The sequence below is a fragment of the Misgurnus anguillicaudatus genome, chromosome 12 (assembly GCF_027580225.2).
Source record: "Misgurnus anguillicaudatus chromosome 12, ASM2758022v2, whole genome shotgun sequence".
Taxonomy (NCBI): Eukaryota; Metazoa; Chordata; class Actinopteri; order Cypriniformes; family Cobitidae; genus Misgurnus; species Misgurnus anguillicaudatus.
In genome coordinates, this window is record NC_073348.2 from 14,489,398 (window position 1) to 14,513,226 (window position 23,829).

Sequence of the window (23,829 nt, forward strand, 5' to 3'; positions counted from 1 at the left end):
AAATTTTAAATTGCACATATATAGCCTAATGTTCATTTAGCCATTCTCTTCATCAAAGCTGCAAAATAATTTGTCAGAACCATTTCTGAATATAAAAAAATTAATTAGTAGAAGAATCAAAAGAGTTCTGTCAAAATTCAAAATTTCTCAATATTCCCTTTTACACTTACAGACTTTATCCTCCTGGTAAATTGCAGTTAACAGATCATGGGTGAACAGAACCTTTCTGGTAAATCAGTGGTGCCAATTTACCAGTAAGAGAGTTTGTAAGATTACCAGTAATTTACTGGTTAGCCCTATGTGGAAATGGAGAATAAGGAGATTACCGCCTATGGCATCTGGGTATTTTAAAATAACAATTTATAACAGTAGTTAAAGGCGGGGTGCATGATTTTTGAAAAACACTTTGGAAAAGGGAGTCGGGCCGAGTACCAAAACACACTTGTAGCCAATCAGCAGTAAGGGGCATGTCTACTAACTGACATTGTTGCCAAGGTTGCGTATGTGTGGGGCGGGTCTATCAAAAGAAGATCCTGATTTTATTGGGGTATTATTGCTGTAATACTGTGCATGTTGTGTTTTATGTTTGTATATATCTAAGGTTGGTAAATTTGATATAGCCTACTGTTGGGTAGTCAGGTTTTATTTTGTGCCACCATACCTGGTCGCACAACTACTCATCTGAAAAAGGGAAAACGTTGACGTGTCTAGTCACTTCTAACTCCATCTCTGTTTTTCTACCATTGAATGAACTGGACTAAGCTAAGTGCTATCAAAGTGTCGCTGCGTGCCATAACGATTAAGTGCACGCACTAAGATAATAGAGTATGTATCATCTCTTCTAAGTTAAGGTAATAGCATAGTTTAATATGACAAAACGATGGAGTATCCCTTTAAACACCCCTTTTAAATCCTTTGGTCTCTCAAAGTCCAAAACCATGCCAATGTTGTGAGAGACGGTAACAGCCATAAGTACAGAATTGCCAGGCAGGGTGAAGCATAGTGGGAGGCCACTGAGGCCTCCTGGGCCGCTGCAGTAACCACGAAGGCCTGCCTGGACCTATCCGGAAACACGCTGGCAAACAGGGCTCTGGTGAAGCTAGGTGGGCTAATCACCCGCCTAGTGGCTAAATATGATGATCACAGAAACATTCATGGATAACATTCAGAAAGGTTTGGAAGTAGAAGGTGTCTCCCCCCAGACGAATATGACTCTGGACAACTCAAGCCGGAAGGACGTTGCCCAGCTGACCCACCTTCTTACAACCAAACATTGTACAAAGATAGGTTCATAGAACATTAGAACCATGTATCAAGTGGGTAAAGCATCACAGATAGCAGCTGAAATGAAACACTACAACCTCTCCCTAATAGGACTCAGTGAAACTAGGTGGACTCAATCAGAAAAAAACACAACTTTCTAGTGGAGAAACAATAATATATGCGGAACAAGATCAGGACAATAACCCACATTCAGAGGGAGTGGGACTAATACTCTCAAGTGAAGCAGCCAGGTCACTGATGGATTGGGAGGCAGTAAATCCACGTATCATCACAGCAAGGTTCTATACCAAAGCCAAGAAACTCACTATTATCCAGTGCTATGCACCTACAAATGAAGCAGAACACCAAAGAAAAGACAACTTCTATGATGTACTACAAGAAGTCATCCAGAAACAGAAGAAGAAAGACATCATTATTCTAACAGGTGACTTTAACACCAAGATAGGCCAAGACAACATTGGCAAAGAGCACATAATGGGCAAACACGGTCTAGGGCAAATTAACAATAATGGAGAGCAATTCTCAGATTTCTGTGCATTTCACAATCTAGTTATATGAGGCAGTGTATTCCCACACAAAAGAGTGCACAAAGCAAAGAACACCAGAGAGAAATACCAAATCATCCTCTCAAACTGGTTCCTCCCCCTGAGCAAACTGGAAGAAAAGCACCAAACCGTGGACCAACGATGGAATTGTGCAAACAGGCCAAAAACACTCTCAACAATAGCCGCACAAGAACCACAAACCTACATATTGGCAGACAAGCTTGTTAAAAAACATCAAGAAAGATAAAAAAACTATTCCTTAACAACCTAGCAACCCAAGCAGAAGAAGCAGCAGCTCAACACTACATGAAAGAGCTTTATGATACCACACGGAAATTGGCAGGCAAACACAAAAGACCAGATAGGCCAATACTAGACAGAGATGGGAAAACACCCACTAAATAAGAAGACCAGATGAAGAAGTGGGCAGCGCATTTCAGAGATATACTGAACAGACCCAGGCCAATTGAATTGGCCGATATCCCTCCAGCTGTACACCCCCTACAGGTTAATACCAACAAGCCCACCAAACAAGAAATAAGAAAGGTCATTCAAAAACTGAAAAACAATAAAGCACCAGGGCCCGATGGAATTCCCCTGAAGCCATCAAAGCAGACCCAGAGATGGCAACAACACTAGTTTGAACATAACTCTTTGAACATATCTGGGAAGACGAAGGGTGCCAGGCAATTGGACAGAGGGATACTTGGTGAAACTCCCCAAAAAAGGAAATCTGAAAGATTGTAACAACTACAGGGGCATCATGCTTACATCTGTGCGAGGGAACATTTTAAGCAGGATTGTACTGGAAAGACTATTAAAAGAATTAGATAAAAAAATTCAGAGAACATCAAGCAGGCTTCCATCAAGACAGATCATGCACAGATCACAGTGCCACTCTCCGTATCATCACTGAACAGATCCTGAAATGGAATACATCCCTCATTCTTACATTCATCGACTTCCATAAAGCATTTAAGAGCTTAGACAGAGAGACTCAAACTCTGAATACTCAAAAATCTGGGTATTCAGTGGACAATGTGGTCCCAGTTAAAAGATCTGGACTTCGCCAATGACATAGTCCTCTTGTCACACACCAAAACACAAATGCAGACCAAACTCACAAAACTTGCCAGAATTGCAGCCACCACTGGACTTCACATCTACATAAACCACAAAATAGATGCTAGTGTTGTTGGGAAAGATGGAGGTAGTGACAAAGACATACAAGCAAGAATAGGGAAGGCAAGATTAGCCTTTCTAACACTTAAGCCAATATGGAACTCAAAATTTTATTTCCAAAAATACGAAACTTCGCTTCAATTCCAATGTTAAATCAGATTTATTATTTGGGGCAGAAACTTGAAGAACCACAAAAGCATCATCAAATAAGCTACAAACATTCATTAACCAATGCTTACGACGCATCCTGGAGATTTACTGGCCTAACACCATTACAAATGAAGAACTCTGATCACACAACAAGAACCAATTGAAACTCAAATCAAACGCAGGAAATGGGGGTTGGATTGGGCACACCCTAAGAAAACCATCCTCTAACATGACCAGACAGGCCTTAACCTGGACCCCAAAAGGGAAAAGAAAGTCAGGAAGACCAAGAAACAGCTGGAAAAGGTCTTTTAAGGCAGAACCCAGGAAAGCAACATCATCTTGGAAGGAAGCAGAGAAGATCACCCAACATCGAACCACCTGGAGGAAGTTCATGAATGACCTATGCTCCCCAAAGAGCAAAAGGGTGTAGAAGATCCCTTTCAACACCGAATCCCACCTTCAATGAGACGGTCTAGTCTACAAAGGATCATCACCTGCAGAAAACTTACATTTTTTTTTGAAAAAATTACACGTTTATGCATATTAAATTAAAGAACACTATATCAAATAAAACAAGTAGAAATATACTAAAGTAAAATGCATCATATACAGTAGTGCAGAAAAAATATTAATGCAAAAAATACACTGATCAGCTATAACATTATGACCGCCTGCCTAATTTTGTGTAAGTACCCCTTTTCCACCAAAACCGCCCTGTTCCGTTGGGGCATGGACTCCACTAGACCATTCTATAAGAAACAGCATTCACTTTTTTAGCAAATTCAGCTACAGTAGCTCATCTGTTGGATAGGACCACACGTGCTCCCCACATGCATCAATGAGCCTTGGCCGCCCGTGACCCTGTTGCCAGTTCACCTTCCTTGGACAACTTTTGATAGGTACTGACCACTGCAGACTGGGAACACCCCACAAAAGCTGCAGTTTTGGAGATGCTCTGACCCAGTCATCTAACCATCATAATTTGGCCCCTGTCAAAGTCGCTCAAATCCTTATGCTTGCCCATTTTTCTGCTTCTAACACATCAACTTCTTGGTCCTCAAATTTGTTGTCCCCTTATTATGCAAACATTGTAAACAATACTTAAACAGCCTGTATAAATTCACAAATTACTGTAAATAACAACATATTCTGTGTCTGTGCGCCTGCAATTACGACCAAAAATGTAAAAAGGTTAATACACTTTTACCACAAAAAACATGGTTAATTTTTGTAAGTAGCGAGCTGAGAAAAGATTGAGAACCCCTGTTGTAAGTGACACACTTTCTTCTTGTCAGTTGGTGAAGGTGGTATCACTGTAACCCACACTAGCTACATCCATGTAATCAGACCCTATAACCAAACATAAAGCTCATGTTTGATCTAAGCCACTGCACGCAGAAGATATCAGAAGCTTTCTGATAAATCAAACATTTTTAATGCAAAAATCTGTAATGTGGTGTAGCATCTTCAATGTTTTAGCAGTTGACCAAGTTTGGTGACAATCTCATTAATATACTCATGAAAAAGTTAACCACATGAAGTTGTCAAAAAATTCCTCCTGCTAGGTGGAGCTAATTTTCACATTTCAGTTTGTCCGGTTCGATGAGTACAATGTGTTTACCAACTTTGTTGACTGTAGGAAAAACTATCCCCAACACTTTAGTTAAAAGAGGGTGAACCAGAGCCCCCCACGCCCCTTGTGTGTATGTTTATTACACCCTGCAATTTTAATAGCTAAACGTTCTCCTCATTTAAATGTTTTTATATAAGATTTAAATGTATATTTATATAAGCTCCAAAATTATCTTGATGATGCTGAATTTGTGACGTCTCATGGGCAAATAATTTGCATAGGACCACCCCTAAAAGCAAGACAACAACACCTATTGTACATTCTCACATCACCCACTAGTGCTCAGTCACCAACGTATAGAGAGCATCAAAGAGAAAGCTATGCAACTCTGTCAAACTTTTACAGCACAGAAACAAAAAAGTGACCCATGAATGCCTCTGTTAGCTCCCTTGTTATACCCTTATAGCACAGAAAAAAACATTAGGGAACCATGAACACCTCTCTCAGCTCCATAATATTCTTATAGCACATAAACAAACATTAGCGAACCATGAACACCTCTCTCAGCTCCATAATACTCTTGTTGCACAGAAACAAGTTTGAAACATATGTCACAGAAAAGCCTCACACGCCGGCCCAGCCCCCCATGCCCCCCCAAAAAGAATTTGTGCCCCCCTAGTTTTCTTAACAGACATGAATTTAATTGGAGAGCTAATTACAATTATATACTTTGACATTACGATTTCGTCAATAACCTGTATAAATAAATTAATCAAATGCCTGCAACCACCCAACGTCAGGCAAATGGCGTCAGCGCACAAACCAAAACGAGCTAGCCTACCTGAAGGCGCAATGCAATTTAGCAACCTAAGTGGCATTTCATTGATGTTTTAGCCTGTTTTAAACATTTGATTTTTGAATGCAACTAATATGAGCTAGTAAACTCACTGTCACAGTCATCCTTAAAGGATAATTCCAGTATTTAACACTTTGAGTCTCATTTCTGGTTTGTTTTGGATGAACTACAGTGATGGACACAGAACATTTGACAATGGGTCGTGTCTTGACTTTTCGACTCATTTAGACGCGTCTCTTGACTGCTTCAGAATGGAAGTCAATGACCATGCACAAACATGTCATTAAAACAACACTTAAAGGAATAGTCCACTCATTTTCAATATTAAACTATGTTATTACCTTAACTAAGAATTGTTGATACATCCTTCTGTCATCTGTGTGCGTGCACGTAAGAGCTGGAGCGCGCTGCGACACTTCGATAGCATTTAGCTTAGCCCCATTCATAAAATGGTATCAAACAGAGATAAAGTTAAAAGTGACCAAACACATCAACGTTTTTCCTATTTAATACGAGTAGTTATACAAGCAAGTTTGGTGGTACAAAATAAAACATAGTGCTTTTCTAAGCGGATTTAAAAGTGGAACTATATTGTATGGCGTTATAGCACTTTTGGGAGTACTTTGACTGCCATTCTAAAACAGACCCATCTTCATCCTCACGCAAAAACAGTAAAAAAAAAATACAAATCTAACCCCAATCCCAATCGACAATGGTTTGAAAAAAGGAAAAAAATAGTAATCAACACGTGAATCTGGCACAAAAATGAAAGTCATGCCACAGACACGTAAAAACGTGAAAACACGTAACTTAAACGCTTGAAACATTTCAAGCTGAATTTAAAACCAGTCACATTCCTATCTAACCATCTGCGCTACTCACCTGACCAACGGTGAGCTCGAACTGCTTCACTGCAGAAGCTGCCTTGAAGGCTCCGGTTGAGGACTTTCATTGGTCATTTTTGTGAACCAATCAAATTTTTTTCTGCCCCTGAGCTCATGTTTAAGTAAAACTCCTATCTGAACTGGTTTGGGAAAAAAATCACGCGAGTCAGATGGGTAGCAGAGAGATCAAAGAGTCATCCAGGACCATAGACAGCACAGACAGTGACAAACTAGGAAGCACCATCAATACCGGAAAAAAAAGATATGCGAGGGGACACGCATAAAATGTTTCTTTTTGTTTTATTGTTCTTAAAATTATTGCACATTACTGTTCACGAAGCTCTAACAGCTTTCTTTTTTTCTGTTTTTTCTCTTCTTTTTTATGTGAGACTGCTGCGTAGCTTTATTATAATAATCCTAATTATATTTTTAGTGCCTCCCATAATATAAAAGCATGGCCACAAACATTTAACTTACCATTATAAGAGTTGTAGCCTTTTAGATGCTGTGGTTCTGTTTACTTCAGTATTTTAATTAATTAATTTATTTGTAGCAATTAAATTCTTTTTGTCATTTTATTACTTTTTAGTGGGTCTATAATACTTACGTATTTGACATTATTTATATAAAAAATGTTTCAGTTTTTAATTTAGTTCAAGCTTTGATTTTTTTTCCAGTTAGTACAGTGCTTTAAACTTATTTCAGTCACTTTGTTTTTGTTGTAGACCGCAGCCCGATGTTCAGTTGAAGTCTGATTTATTTTTGCAGTTTATTTTGTGTCTTCTTTTGCCATGATAATGATAATGACAGCGACCTTACTGCACGATCTGATTTTGCAGAGTTCGACTTGTCCCTGGGTCAACAAGGGAGGGGCTTCGAAAAAAAACTTGTGCAATTTGCATATAGGGCGTGACTTTTTTCCCAAACCAGCCCAGATAGGAGCCCCACCCAAACATGATCTCAGGGGCAGAAAGAAACCCGATTGGTCAGGTGAGCAGCGCAGACGGCCAGACAGGAATGCGACCGGCCCCGAACTCAGCTTGAAATGTTTCAAGCTGAGTTACGTGTTTCCATGTTTTCAGGTGTCCGTGGCAAGTGTTGGTTAGAACAACTTTCTGTTACATAAAATGACATCCTAACCCAAACCCAACTCTAACCCCAACATCAAGTGAAAGCAGTTTAAATTTCTGACAAATAAACGTATAAACCACTGCCATTCTAACCCAAACCCAACTTCATCCTCACGCGAAAACAGTTTAAAAAAAACCCCACAAATCCAACCCCAATCCCAATCGACAATGGTTTGAAAAAAGGAAAAAAAAGAGTAACCAACACGTGAATCTGGCACGAAAATGAAAGTCGTGCCACGGACACGTGAAAACGTGGAAACACGTAACTTAAACACTTTAAAACCGTCCATCTACTGGCGGATTTATCCGATGTATGTTTTTTTTTCAGACCTGTACTCACCAACTGTGGAGAAGCTGCTGCCATTGACTCTTGGGCCCAATATATGGCCTAGTGTGCCTACAATCACCCCAAATCCGCATTACCGTCAGCAAACAGAGCAAGCCAAAACAGGGCCAAGGACCTTGTTGTTTTGGCTGGCAGTGCAAGCTGCTTGGCGCTTTCGTGACATAAGGCCAAAGGTTTAGGGACATCAAGTAACGTTGTGCAAGTTACATTGCGCCAGTTATGTTGCTACGTAGGCTTACATATTTTAACCTTATCAAAGAACCTAATAAAATATGGAAAAATATATTCCCAAATATTTATTATAGGCTATAGGGAATTGCACACAACATACAAGGTTTTTTTTATTTAGATTTTAATGAACCGCCCCGCAAACTGTGACAATTTTTTTGCCCAACCCACGGGTTATGAGATGACCCACCGATCACTACTGTATGTTTATTAACCTCAAACTGGTTTGTAATAGGTGAAGTTGGTGACAGTGTTTGTGGAGATGTTTCATCTTCCTCTGGTGAGATCTTGAGATATTCAATATGATACATTTCGTGGTCAATTTGACTTGTGATTTACATCACATCTGTAAACAGAAAGAATAGTTGAGCACTTAACTGCAGTTTTCAGCACTGCTTCAGTGTTACTTTTACACTCTTTAGTGTGGACCCATATGACACTGAGCAGTGTTAATTTAACACTGAGGATTTTGCTATGTACATATTATAGTAAATATAAGAAGAGTTTAGATGCAAAACCCAAGAGTGCTGCATTTGACAGTTGTTATTGTCAAGCCCTGTGTGTGTGCTTATGTGAATGTATACTGCAGTGGACACCAGGCTAGCTGTCACATTAAAATGCTGCCTCAGAGGCTGTTTCTTAGTGACTAAATGTCCAATTAAAGACTTGTCTATTTTCACTAGCAGTGCTTTTCTTCGTTTCCCATTTACACAACATTGTGTCAGTTTGTGAGACTAAGGGTTCATCCTTAAGAGCCTAATAACCTTTGATTCTTCGGGGATGCCATGCAAATCAGGTGAACAAGCTTCAGCTAGTTCAAAACGCTTCTGCAAGGGTACTTACTCGATCTAAGAAGTATGACCACATAAGCCCAATTCTGGCATCTTTACACTGGCTACCAGTTAAATATCGCGTACAATTTAAAATATCACTAATCACCTAAAAGCCATCAGAATACAAGCCATCACGCACACTACGGTCGCAAAATTCTGGTCTCTTGATTATCCCTAGACTATCAAAAGTGTCTAAAAATGGAAGATCCTTTTCCTACTTAGCCCCTAAGCTCTGGAATGATTTACCAACCGATGTCCGAGAATCAGACACAGTCGATCATTTTAAATCTAGACTTAAAACTTTTCTCTTCAACAAAGCATACGCATAATTTGTCTAGTAAAGGTACTTAACTTGCAATAGTTATTTTTACGGAACAAAGCACTCACGGTCATAACACAGACCAACCAAATAAATAAATAAATAACTTATCTGCATGAACATTTCAAAATGAATTGCATTAAATAGTTTGCCACCGTTTGCCACTGAACCTGCATTAACGACGACAGTGGGGCCTCTGGCCTTAGTCAAACGGGTTGGCACATATGGTCGGGTTGCGATTTTGGCGTTTTCATGTGTCTTGTGAATATTATGCCATACAGACCCGTTTGCCACTGAACCTGCATTAACGACGACAGTGGGGCTTCCGGCCTTAGTCAAACGGGTTGGCACGTATGGTCGGGTTGCGATTTTGGCGTTTTCGTGTGTCTTGTGAATAGAATTCCATACAAGCCCGTTTGCCACTGAACCTGCATTAACAACGACAGTGGGGCCTCCAGCCTTAGTCAAACGGGTTGGCACGTATGGTTGGGTTACGATTTTGGTGCTTTCTTGTATCTTGCGAATAGTATGCCATACAGACCCGTTTGCCACTGAACCTGCATTAACGACGACAGTGGGGTTTCCGGCCTTAGTCAAACGGGTTGGCACGTTTGGTCGGGTTGCGATTTTGGCGCTTTCGTGTGTCTTGTGAATAGTATGCCATACAGACCCGTTTGCCATTGAACCTGCATTAACGACGACAGTGGGGCCTCCAGCCTTAGTCAAACGGGTTGACACGTATGGTCAGGTTGCGATGTTGGCGTTTTCTCGTGGTCTTGTAAATAGTATGCAATATAGACCCATTTGCCACTGAACCTGCATTAACGACGACAGTGGGGCTTCAGGCCTTAGTCAAACGGGTCGACAGGTTTCATTTTCGCAAAGATCGGAAGGTGACCCTTAGTTACCATATATACCTTCGCATTGGGCCCCCAATTTGCAAAATCCTCAACTGTGGATAATATAATTATGCCGCAATAGTTAGTCTGTCTGGAACTAAGATTTAAACCACATCACTGTGTAACACTTGCATTACATGTGAACGGCCCCTACGCTAATATGATTTTGTTTTTCTCTCCCTGTCTCGTCCTCGACCCCGAGGACAATGAGACAAACAGACCCAGTTCTGGTAGATGTGAAAGTCGGCACACCTCTGATCTACTGGCCGTCCTTCAACGTGATGCCCAGCTGATGCCTGACCAACGATCACCGGCAGAACCCGCTTAATCTCCTTATCCGTTTATATGTGTGTATATACATATATATCTCCCAAGTGTTTTTCCCTCCTAGGACTTTTTTTTATTTCCTCGGCTAAAAAGCCCGGGTTTTTTTTCTCCTAGGGGTTTTTTTTACCCCGGGGAGGCAGCCTTCTTGGGCTTGACTTAGCTTCCTCTTCTAGACGTTACATTAGTAATACGCGCGCTTATAATGTCGAGTCATAGCACAGCAAATTTGACTGCTTATGCTATCGTGTATTATGTTGTGCTATCTGTCGTTTTTCTGTGCTTTTCACTGCTTCTATTAAAGCTGCTTTGAAACAATTAACTATTGTGAAAAGCGCTATATAAATAAAATTGAATTGAATTGAAATGGACAATGAGAATTGAAGAGTGGAATTTGCATATTACTGCCTCAGACATTATATAAGGATGTGGCTTGCTCTTAAAAATTTAAATGTGCTCTTCAGAGCAGATGTGGTTTACAAACATTATGTTTATTGATTTCATTGATGTTTTGCAAGTTTTAGATTTATGGGCAAGATTTATAGCACAGTTTCACTGGTCTCTCTCCATTTTTGTTATGTACGAGAAGTTCCTCCTGTAAATTTCCTCTAAATTTACTTGTGTTTCTTTCTGTAAGAGCATGCTATAGGAACATTGGAGTCGCCCCAGAGCCTTTCTTTCTGGAAGTGTACAAGGAGCTCACAAAGTCCTGGAAGGACTTCACAGGCTCGTCCAAGGTTACCTTGTCTATGACGGCGAATGTTTACAGTGCTGCTGGACAGGCCCCCCTGTGGCCGCAGTTGTAAGCTCTTTTTTTCAGAAGCTCCTGGGGCATATGGCACCCTTGTCAGCAGAAAAAAACTGCTCGAGTTAATGCATATAAGATGACTTCAGCACTGACTTTAGACTGCAGGCCCGAGATGAGCATGGTGCCATGGCACACATTGTCAAATCAAACCAATATGTTGCCACACCTTCAGATACTGGAAAATCTACATTTCTATGGGTAGAGGTTACCACTACCCCCTATATGGAACAAGAGCTCCCCATTATAAGGTTGACCCACCCTTGTTGCCTCTGTGTTCAGTACATGCCTTGTGCCTCTATCTGACACAGCTGTTTCCAAACAGAGGTTAGCCCATTGGATTGTGGAAACAATTGGTTTACCAAGCTCTGCCCTATTGGAGTGTGAGGACATTCCATTCATCTTGGGCATTAGCAAATTATGCCTCTGTAGAGCAGCTGGCTGGGCTACACCCAATACCTTGGCAAGATATGTGGTATGCCCCTTTACAGGTGAGCCTGTGTGTCCAGCCTCAGTGCTCCACATGAACAGATTCCCTAGTGGGAGTTCCATATGAACTATTTTCTAATGTTCAGTTTCCTGTTCCGTAAACCCCGTGTCCTTAAGGCAGAGCTTAAATTTCCCATTTGGGAAACAGGGCTGAAAACGCAAAGGTTGTGATCTATATAAAAACTTGACGGCAGAATGTGCGCACCTGTAAGCAAACTCTGACCCATGCGTACATACATTCTGGAGACAATAATGGGAATTGGCAACACAGATGGCAAGAAAGTGAACTGAAATCAGATTGAAGAAAGTAAATATGACAAAAACAATTATAATATTGATAACACACACACACACATTTAATTTCACTCTATATCATATGTTAGATTCACGTTATCATGAAGATGATATCCAGCAGTGTTATTTGCACTTGTACTGAGTGCTAATTGTTTCATATGCATCTTGTAAAATTCAATCTTAAAGGCGCTCTAAGCGAATCTGTGTGATGTCACTTTTTGTTGATGTTTGAACTGTTTTCAAACAAATGGAGCATAGCTAACTCCTCCCGCTCCCCCTCCCTTCCGTGCTGTCATGAACACGCCCAACCCCCACCCTCAAATCCTTCTTGTCGTTTATTGGCTGGAACACTTTGTATGGTTTGTAGGTTTGGCCACTTTGTTTGTATTGCAGTTTGTGGACCCTGGGCTGTCTTTATTGTACTAATGAAATATTATTATTTATTTTTAGAGCCACAGAAGTGATTTTCTCTTTGTCTTGGGTTGTTTAATTAACATTAATGACACAGAGTTAAGTAGGTTAATTGAGGTTACTGTCTCTTTATTAAGAACAAATAAGCCCAGACTGGTTTCTGACTGGTATCTTAAGACATAAACAAAAAAATTTTATTAGAAAAAGAATACTGTGAGATCATTTTGTGTGTATGTGCCTTGTCAAGAAAATAAAGATTTTATGTTGGCTTAACTTTTGAAACACTTCTCTCTGTATGTGAACTACTGAGGGCACTTAAACGCATGCTCAAACACAGGCAGATGGCGAATTCCAAACAGCGCTTCAGGAAGAAGATGCAGCAGTCGCTTCACATAAAAACGTTACGTTGTTTTTCATTGCTCTATTCAGCAAATGTATGTTAATGGACTACAGTATGACACAAAGTAGCGCAACTCTGGACCTGACTGGAGCTGGACCGGATACACTTAACCGCATGTGCGTACAGAAATCTGCTCACTTGAGCGCCTTTTTGCGGTTAAATTGTTTAACCATTTAAACAATTGCAAGCCTTAGAAACACGTTAATGATAAACTTACCCTATTTAAATTGCATATTAATCTGCAAATCGCATGCGAGCCGAACTGCAGATCCGTCACAGCACTACACAAAGCTTCAGATGAATGCCACAGCAGCGGCTGCCTGCAGGTACGGTCAACATGTATGTTCGCGGCCGCGCGCGCGGAGAAGATACGTCACGTGTTACGTCGTGGGCAGGTTGTAGGTAATGGAGGGAGCTGTGACAGCGAGCTCATCAGACGTTTCCTAAAAATAAACATTGTTCACGAGTCGCGCAGCTCGAGTCCGAGTCGAGTCTGAAGTCTTTGAGGGTCGAGTCTCAAGTCGAGTCTGAAGTCACTGTATGTGCGACTTAAGTCGCACTCGAGTCCGAGTCTCAAACTCGAGTTCCCATCTCTCCTACAGAGATCGCGTTTTTTACAGTTTGATCAGCGGACAGGCAGCAAGCAGATAGTGAGAAGATGTTTGCTCTATGTAAAAAAAATTGTTATGGTCTAAAACACGTGAATTCGCTTAAATCAAAATTCCTTTTAAATATTCAATCAGTGCTGTCTCACGATCACAATGTCCACTACAGGAGCACGAGATGGACTTACAGATGGATAGCATCAAATACGCATCCATTAGATAACTGTGTGTAAATAACCAAATATTTTTCCTTAATTAATGTGCATTTTATCATCATATGTCAAAGTGTGCAACTACAGCCATTAAGCTCCTGGATAATCATTTCTGTTATCGTTATAATAGTCCTAATTATGATGTTCATAACAAAACCGGCATGAAGAAACGTGTTCGCCTAATGCACTAAAATTACCATTTACTCACACGTGTACAAGTTAATGCAAGTCTGTTAGGTAAAAGGAAATCACTATTTATGTTTTTAAATTTTAATTCATTTTTTTTAAATGTCATTTTTTTAATTCATCATTTTATATGTATTTGTAGAGCTGAGGAGAATGCTCGTGCTGCTGGAGAACAGTCCGCATATATTAGATGCGTGCACTGAAGGAGCAGAAAACACTTATTTATTTTGTTTTAGTCATACCTCTCATTTATGCTGTGATTTTGGCAAGGTGTACAATACAACTGCTGTAAAAATATATAAATGCTGTGGTTATAGACCCTATTATAGCTCACGTGATCAAATAGCCTGCGCGCGCATTTGGGCAACAGAAGTGGTGTTATTCCCTATTGGTTCTAACGTGGTAGCAACTCAGAAAGTTTATTAAAACGGTTTCTCAACATCAAAATGTCCCGTTGTTGCGTTTGGTTGCACTAATATAATATACTAATATACGTATATATGTATCTGGCAACTTTATTTTTGGCCATCTGCTAACGTCTTTTATCCACTCCACTATAGTACACGGATCTGGAAGCTGTGTTAAAAATGTTGATAAAGTCAACTTTTTAAAATAACTTACTGTTTGTGTTGCTTCACTGTTGATTCTTACGATACTTCTATTGCCTAAATGCGCGCGCATACGCTGTCACGTCATCATTGTGTACAAACAGTAAAAGGGTCTATACCCGTGTGTAATGTTGCGTGATTGCAATGCTGGAGGATTACGACAATAGCTTGCATTAATTGGCTGGGCGCATTTAGCTTACGAACAAACAATTGGATGCCAGTCTCATTAATATGAGGATCAGCATTCAGGAGGTGATTTGCATTGACTATTGATTGTAAAAAAATGGTCGTGTATAGGGATACGAGGCAGATTCACGTACGCACACTTTCAGGTGATCTGTGATTTATAAAAGGCACATTGCTTGTTGGTGAGAGTATGCATGGTTTTATAAATCTGAATTTTTTTTGCATCCCTTTTTCTACTTTTGTGCGTACGCAAACCCCCAGCAAGGATCCCAGCACAGCCCCATAAATAAGGGCCCCAGGGGCCTGATGTACGTTGCGTACGCACAAAATGAGCATAGAAATATGCGTACGCAATTTTCCGCGCACATATCGGGATTTATAAAAAATAAACTTGGCGAAATTAGGTGCGCACCGTACGGATGCTCTCCACTGTGCTACGCACTCTTTTTGAGCGGAGTGAAAGAACACAAACTCTGTTCTTGTATTTATACACATTTAATTTTAATATTCCCGTTTCATTCATGAAGATCAGCACTGCATCTAGGAGTCGCATCTGCCTATGCGTAGCAAATATTTTACAGATGAAAAGTATTGAAAAGACGAAGCCTCTGCGGTGAATGGAGTCCCACACACATCTGTCATGAGCGCGTCTGCGTGTTTGAAACGCAAAAGAACTATATGAATAAGTATTTTCTTCACTCATCAAACACTAAAGGCTAATGTTTCATGTTTTTGAGGAATGATGATAAGTTTGTTAGTCTTTATCATCTAATCATAGACAAAAAATTGTTTTAATTTTATTAGGCCAAATGACAGAAATAAACCCGAGTGCCTATACAATAAACGTTATAACCTGTAAGATGATGAAAAATAATGTGATGTACTAGGACATTTAACAACGTAGCCCATTTAAAGTTTAGCCTAATATAAAGAGATGTTCTTACAATGGGGGTTTATATAAGAAAAACACTAACGCGTATTTAAACTCATTGGTTTTTATATTCTGGTTTCATCTGCTTACCTGTAAATATGCTTTTTTTAGGTTTGTACTGAACTTTTCGTTTGTAGCTACTGAACTTTAGTTTTTTTATATCTTAATGCCTTGTGGCTGCGCAGCGTAATCATTGTCTTTATGTTTTATTATGGGAAACACTTAACGCGAAACTTTTATATGCTGGGCCATCTACTTGCCTATAGCAGCCTATTCTCTATAAGGTAGGCTATGTAATATTGCAGTCTTAATGCATTAAGTCGCATTCAATGGTATAATTGTTGCGCTTGCCGCCTGAGATAAAGACGAACATGACCCGAAACGATCTCTACCATCTGCTGGTCAAAACATTTAATCTCCCTCTGAGTTTGTTTTCCATTAAAAATGTTATGAATATAATGACACCTGTCTGGCCATATGGGAAACCAGTATCAACTTTGACAATGCCAGTGTTTTTATAATTTCATAAAAACCCATAAGGCAAAAAATTATAATTTCTCTGGCCAAAAGTATATTTTAAACATATGCTAAATAAGTTAATTTTATAAATTATATATTTTTAAGTTGAAACTATTTAATTTGAATCTTTTTAAAACTGTTTTGTTTACAGGTTCGTAACATAAAGTTTTTCTTCCAATCCGACGTGAATATATTTCCTTGAATTCAAATATATGAAGAGCTAAATATATTTTTTAATGCTTTAAAATGCGTTATAAATATTTAAATGAATGGAATTTTTATGAATGGAATTTTGCGCAGTTTCTGGAGTAGGCCTACGCATGGTTTTATAAATCTGAAAACTTTTGTGCGTACGCAAATTCTGCCTTATGTGCGTACGCACACTTAAAGGATGGAATCTACGCAAAGTTTTATACATGAGGCCCCAGGTCTTTATATAGGAAACGTCTTGGTTACTACTGCAACCTCAGCTCCCTGATGGAGGGAATTAGATGAGATGTGTGTCCCTCCTGATACAGCTAAGGAGGCTGATTTATAAAACTGGGCATAGGATCCCTACTGAAAGTCTACCTATGCACAAAAGCCAAAAATGCCACACCAGCAAGCAATGTTCCCTTTATAAATCACAGATCACTTGGAAGTGTGCTTATGTGAATCTGCCTTGTATATCGCCCTGTACACGGTCATTTTTTAACATAAATAGTCAATGAAAATCACCTCATGAATGCCGCCTGCATATCAATGAAGCTGGCACCCAATTGCACGCTCGCAAGACAAATGCGGTCCAGCCAAACACGAAAGCGATTGTCGCAATCCTCCAGCATTGCAAACACACAGAATTACACACAGTGGTAGTGTAGTATTTATATATTTTTTACAGCAATTATATTGTACACCTTGCCGAAATCACTGCATGTGATTTAGTGGTATCACTAAAATAAAATATATATCAATCTGCTCCTTTAGTTTGCAAATTTGATATATAGCGTACAAAGAGCAGACATATAAAATAGTGTCATCTTAATTTAATAGATCTCAAAGTAGCGTACGCATGTTTCCAGACCTGATTTTTGTGTTCGAATGCTTTATAAATGAGGCCCCTGAACTGCCCACTACAATGCCTGGGACATCATCTTGGCACAATTCTGCATGATTGAAACAAGCTCCTTATTTTTCCCATATGCTTATGAGAGTGGCATCCAATTATCTTTGCCAATGAATTTAATTTGGCCTTTTCTAAAACATCACATTGGATCCCTTAGGATGAACTCCTAGTGTCACTACACTGACACAATGTCTTGTTCCCTCTATAAGGTGTAGGTATATATTAAAATATGTCTTAGTAACCAAGACATATTTTAAGTACAAAAAGTACTGTACAAAATTCTTAGGCACACTAGATGCTTTAAATAAAGTAGCTTTACATTGTAAAAATTAAAAAGTTGGATCAACTTAAAAAAATACTGTAACAATTTGTAACACCTAAAAAAAATTTTTTTCAACTTAAAATGATCACATAATGTGAAACTAAAGTGAAATTTCAAGTTGAAAAAAAACCTTACATTTTGTAAGTGTTACCTATTGAAGTATTTCTTTAAATTAATCCAACTTTTTACCTTTAACAGTGTAGGATTGCAATTATTGTTTTTATGCAGATGAATTATTATATGAGTAAAATTCAACCAAACATCAACCAACATTGATTTGTTTTATAATTGACTGTTAACAATAGGAAGATAATGAATATTCATTCATTATTTTAAACAGTAAATGTTGTTGATGTTAATTTGATGTGATGTACAAGGTAATAAATGGAAGAAGGAAGAGAATGGGCATCCCACAAGTGAAATTAGAAGCACAAATCACACGCAAGCAAGGCGGCTGTCCTACCACTGCCAGTGGGGGAAACAGGAGAAGAGAGGGGCGTGTTAGTGCACCTTTTTTTGGCCAGGTTTGGGGAAGGAGTACGATTTGATTCTGGAGAGAATCCCACCTGTGGCACCTCGCTAGAAACCACAATTTTAAAGAGCATAAGGTTATTCTCCAGGATCCTACACTATTTGATACTAATGCTTAGTGCTATAGAGCCATAACCCATTATAATTGCTTTAAGTATTATAACAGCAGCAGTTAATCAGTTAAACACAAACATATTACATTAATAATTTAAGAAAATATTTAAATACAATATTATACTGTTTATCCACCACTGAAAAGCTCAGAGATTTATTAAATCAATTTATGATACATGTAACAACCATTACATGACATAGACCATTTCAAAAGATGTTAACAACACTGGTCCAGAAGCACTTCCTGTTTCAGTTTTTTAACACTAGATAAACATTGGGACAAAATAAACCAACAGAACATATAGAACTGAATTAACTTAAGTTAAACAAACATCTTAAAGGTAATGATATATGTGAAATAAAAAATACTGTTACAAACTGTAACAGGAAGTGTTTCTGGACCAGTGTTGTCCACATTATTCGAAACGGTCTATATTTTCATGGCCCTTGTGTTAAACGACATGATAGTCTAAAGTCAAATATTTTTGATTTAAGACCCAGGTTTGCAACAGAATATCAAATAACAGATCAATATTTATTTAAATTAACAAGTTAACAAAAATGGGAATAAAACAAATATAGATATCTAATAATATATAACACAAACTGCATATGTTCCAAATATTTACTTAATTATTAAACAATTTAAAAGTGCATCCAAGAATGCTTTACCGATACAAAAAAATGTCTGAAAGCATTTCGTCCGACATGCGTATTGTCTGTGATAACATCTGAATGTTCGCCTGCAATTTCTTAACATAAATGCATGCTCACACAACCACATATTAGAGCACACTCAGACTGGTATGTTGGAGTATAAATGTAAAAGTGCTTACCTCTGAAAAATGTGATGGTCTCGGACAAGACTCAGTGAGCACTCTGAGCAGGCCGTCGGGCTTGTAAGAATAGTGCTCCACTAGCTATTGTAGACAACAGACAGTCATATTCTGAAGTAATATTCTTGTCACAATTGCCTATTTGTTTCTATTGTGTATTTGCATATATACTGTTGGTTAAGTTTTGAGGCAGCCTGTTTCATATATGTTGTGTATGTAGCAAGGAGCAGACATAGAATAAAAGGAAAGCAAACATTTGTTGCGCAAATGTCAATGATTTTTACATAACAGTGAAGTAATACATCAGTAAAGTGATACACAATGTAATGTCATGAATCTTTGTTGCATAAAAATTCAACGGCTAAGAATATTGATAACATATGATATATAAACAGCAAGCATTAAATAGTGTGCATTTTTAGGTGAAAGCATATTATTTACAAATAATCCCCTAAAGTACCATTGCATTAACTAAACATTTTTAACACCAGCAACTTCCTGTTTCTTTGAATACTAGAAGACAATCAACATACCTTCAAAAGTCCAGCACAGAGAACAAAAAACAGTATTGTGATGCTTTACCTACAGTTATTGATTAACAATGACCAGACAATCTCACTTTACATATAATCTATAAGTCTTTAAACAACACTGTTTTGCTAGTTACAGTTATGACAAACAGTTTAAGTCAACCACAGCTAACAAATGTTTTAATGTAATGTAGAATTAAGCCAAATTCAACCTTTGATGAAGTGTGTCATGATGTAACCATGCACCCCCAACCAGGAAATACAAATCTAAGCTACACGATATTGATTATATTTGTCAGTGTAGTTAACTAGGATATTATCTTTTTGCAAAATACATGGCAAGGGTGATATAATATCAGGTTTTAATTACCTGCCAAAGTGTGTCAAACTTTTTGCCATCAGGAATGGAGAGTTTTCCAGCCTTGTCCTTATCAATACGATAGTGCATGACTTGGTTATTATGGAGGAGACACAGTGCATAGGACACCAATTTAGCATTGGTCTCCCTCTCTCTTATTCTGTCAGAAGGGGATAAAATTATAAAGTAAATGTTACATGGAGAAATGTTACAGCAATATTTGCAGCATTGTACTCTTTGATAAACTCCTTAAATGGTCTGGGAAACAGACCAGACCGAGAGGATGGTGTGCAGATGTAGTTAATCTAAGCTGACAAATAAGCAAATAGAAAAAAAACATCAAAACATATCATAATTTAAATCAATTTTATTTTTGAGCTATGAAATAAATCCTCATGCATAATTCATTATTAAACAGGCGAGCAAAAGAGCAAGTACTGCAGTTGCAGGTGAAAGGAAATTGTTTAAATATGTATGCTTTTACCTTGCTTCTTACTATGTAACAGAGGGATAATCAATAAATTGATGTGAAGTAAAAATTCTGAAACAATTTGCAAATATTTATAAGAAAAATTTGGTGTTACTATAATAATTCAAACCAAAAAGTTGGAACGTTAATGGCACAATTTTAAACAAGCAAAACAATAAATGCATTCTTGTCTTTTATCTTTTTTTCCATTTTCTGTAGACTAGATTGCATACACCTTCTTTAAGCTGGTTGTAAGTACTATATTTAAAGCAAGAGCACTACCCCCACTCAGCCCTGTTCTTATTTCCGCCTCCCCACTGCGTCTCTGGTCACTTCAGGAAGTCCTCTGAAACAGTGTCACAACGGAAACCACAATGTGCCTTTCTTTAGCATGTTTCTTTCACTTTAGAGCAGTGACAGTTCAGCCCAAAAGTTCTGCCTGACATTTGCAGTTTATTGTGTTTCATTTAATCTGTTTTCAAATGTATCATTAAATTAAAATTGTATAATATCTAGAGTGCATGTACACAGACATAAGTAATTGATAGTTTAATTTAAACTTTACATCATTTATATTAATGTAACTCTAGCAACAAACAGTAATTGTGTGTGTGTGAGTGTGTGTGTGTGTGTGTGTACCTGGTAATTATCACATTGTGGGGACCAATTGTCCCCACAAAGATAGGAATACCAGTGTTTTTGTGACCTTGTGGGGACATTTTGATGTCCCCATGAGGAAACAAGCTTATAAATCAAACAAAATGATGTTTCTTGAAAATGTGAAGTAGTAGAAAGTTTTCTGTGATGGTTGGGGTTAGGGAATGGGGTAGGTTAGGGGAATAGAATATAAAGTTTGTACGGTATAAAATGCATTTACGTCTATGGAATGTCCCCACAAAACATGGAAACCAGAATGTGTGTGTGTGTGTGTGTGTATTAAGACATAATTAAAATGAAATAGTTAATAAAATTTGTTCTAGTTTAGTCTTAGTTTACAGATTAAGTTCATAGATCTTTGAACGATTCTTTTCTTTAAGGAAGCATCTATTGTGTAATTTTGTCACCTGACATTTAATTTATTTAATTTATTTGGACTAACTTGTTATTATTATTCATGCATAGGTTCTACGCCATAGGCTATGTGTAGGCTCTCCGTAGCTCTGCGAAGCCTGACTCACACCTCGCCAAAAATATAACAACGAGTCTGTTCTATGCGGACCGCTGTCATTGTGATTGGTGCACTATAACCCCTCCTGTTATGTCAAAAGTATCTATGTCGCATTCCTTCATAGACATTTCCGCAGGGTAAGAACAAAGATTGGCCAAGTTGAGGAGTGGTTTTAACTCAAATTGCAACAAAAGTCACTGTTTGACAAAAGTCAACCTCCATCACTGCTGGTGTTCTCAAATCATACACAGCAAGCTGCTTCTTCTTTGGCTGTTGCGTTGCTTAGCTGGGTTATACACATGGATACTGCATAGTATGTGTGTTTGCACGTCAACGCGGACAATGACACAGAAATATATGGGCCATTCTACCGAATTCGTGCAAATTGCTGTCCCGGAACCAAAAAACTAATTTAAAAAGCATTAATGTAGGAAAATGTTTGATAATAAAAAAATATAAGCAAATAGCAATCAAAACCCAAAGTAATGTTTGAGGTAGGTGCAGGCTTTATATATAAAATATCATAATTTATATGGTGCTTTCAATTGAGAGGTGGTTCTCCCAAACCCCAAGGTCTGAATTTCACCATAGGAAAAAATATATGAAATAATTTTTTTAATTTTTTTATCATTGTTTTAAGAAGTATCATTTTGAATACTTTTGTTAATTAAAACCAAAAATAGATTTATTGGATATTTTCGGTAAAAATCATGTAAAATCATGGAAAAAAAACACTGTCCCGCATTTTCACGTCACTACCGAAAAATTGCATAGTTTGGTCAATAATATAGTAATGCTTTAAGCCACTCCCCTCCATTTTGAACCAGAAACTTTGTCTGTGCCTCTCTCCCTTGTGGTGACATGGTGATTAGATCAGTCCCATAGTTTTGAAGTAAGTGTAATCAAAAGTTTGGAAATTAGTGTGTGACATTAATGAATGTCACTACCGATCACACATTTCCAATGATTACGTTTTTTTTATTTTTTCTGCTGGTCATTTCAGGCATGGATTAACGCACGGGCCTACTGGGCACTTGCCCAGGGCACTGGGCCAGCAGGGGGCCCTGTCAAATTTACTGTGTCTATTCTTTTCAAATAAATATTTTAATTTTATTTTCAGTAAAATTATGTTAAATATTGAGGAATAATGTGATTTTTTGCAGTTGCAAAGTATTAACTAGTAAATAAATCAAATAAATAATTTTAATGTATTGCTGCGCTGTTGAGAGGGACATCTAGAGGCAAGTGAAAAGCTTTGCGTAATATAAAAGTCATGCGTAGAAGACAGTTACTCAAAAACAAAAACAAAAATGAGTTTAAAACCACAACCAAGTGGATCAATGATAAGAAAGCACAAAAAAGGACAGCTTTTCCTCACCCTGCCAGTCAGCAACTGTAAAGGAGAACGTTCATTTTCTCTAATGGCAAGAGTAAAAAACGAACTAAGAAGCAAAATGTGTTAAGGACATCTAAATTCACTGTCTTTAATGGCCATTGAATGCTATCTTGTGATGGAACTGGATTTTGATGATGTTGTGGAAGCGTTTTCTCAGAGGAAATCGAGAAAGATACCCCTCAGCTAAGATAAATTTAAACCAACTTTTTTGTTCTAAGCGAAGGGGCTGGACACACAAAGCTTTTACGCCCGCGGCCGGTGCATGTTTTCAATTGATTCCAAAGGAAACAGCGTTTTTCAAATAAGCAAGCAGCTAGCGGATTTTTTCCGCGCTGAAAACCGGCACTCGGGGGTTTTCCGCACTCAGCGCCGAGAGTTCAAAAATATTTAACTTTGAGTGCAGAATATTGTGTGCATTCTCTCCCCGCGTATTAGTGCCATTGTTAATCCTGTAAGATGGGGCATACAGGCAGAGGCGAACCAACATTTGAGCCCTGTGCATACAGGTGCAAAGCTGTTCCCCAAAAAATTGATAAAGGGGGCCTTTGAGACATCCGTGCCCAGGGCACATCATCGCCATTATCCGTCCCTGGGTCATTTAGGTTTTACTCATGTTTCAATGTCGAGACTATGTACTGATTAGCATCTTAGCAGTAGGATCAAAGTTAGCGTAAAGCATCACCACCGAAACATTTGTTGACGTTTCGGTTTTGACGTGATTGTTTCGGTAGTGACAAAATTACACTTATTTCTTTATTTTAATAAATAAATAGAAACTTTCAAGTGCACATATATTCTTTT

At 38.3% G+C, this 23,829-nt stretch overlaps 1 protein-coding gene across 4 annotated transcripts in view; it reads right to left on the minus strand.

The window, feature by feature from the left end:
• syk (spleen tyrosine kinase) overlaps positions 1–23,829 on the minus strand; it is a 60,428-nt gene that overhangs the window by 26,063 nt on the left and 10,536 nt on the right. For 2 of the 4 annotated variants that reach the window (XM_055209150.2, XM_055209148.2), the window contains exons 4-6: positions 20,008–20,155; positions 19,108–19,191; positions 18,137–18,205 (exon numbers count right to left, since the gene is read on the minus strand). In XM_055209150.2, coding sequence (XP_055065125.1) covers positions 18,137–18,205; positions 19,108–19,191; positions 20,008–20,155 — 301 coding nt within the window. The remainder of the gene's footprint in view (positions 1–18,136; positions 18,206–19,107; positions 19,192–20,007; positions 20,156–23,829) is intronic. The other 2 variants (XM_055209153.2, XM_055209151.2) reach the window with 1 other exon arrangement.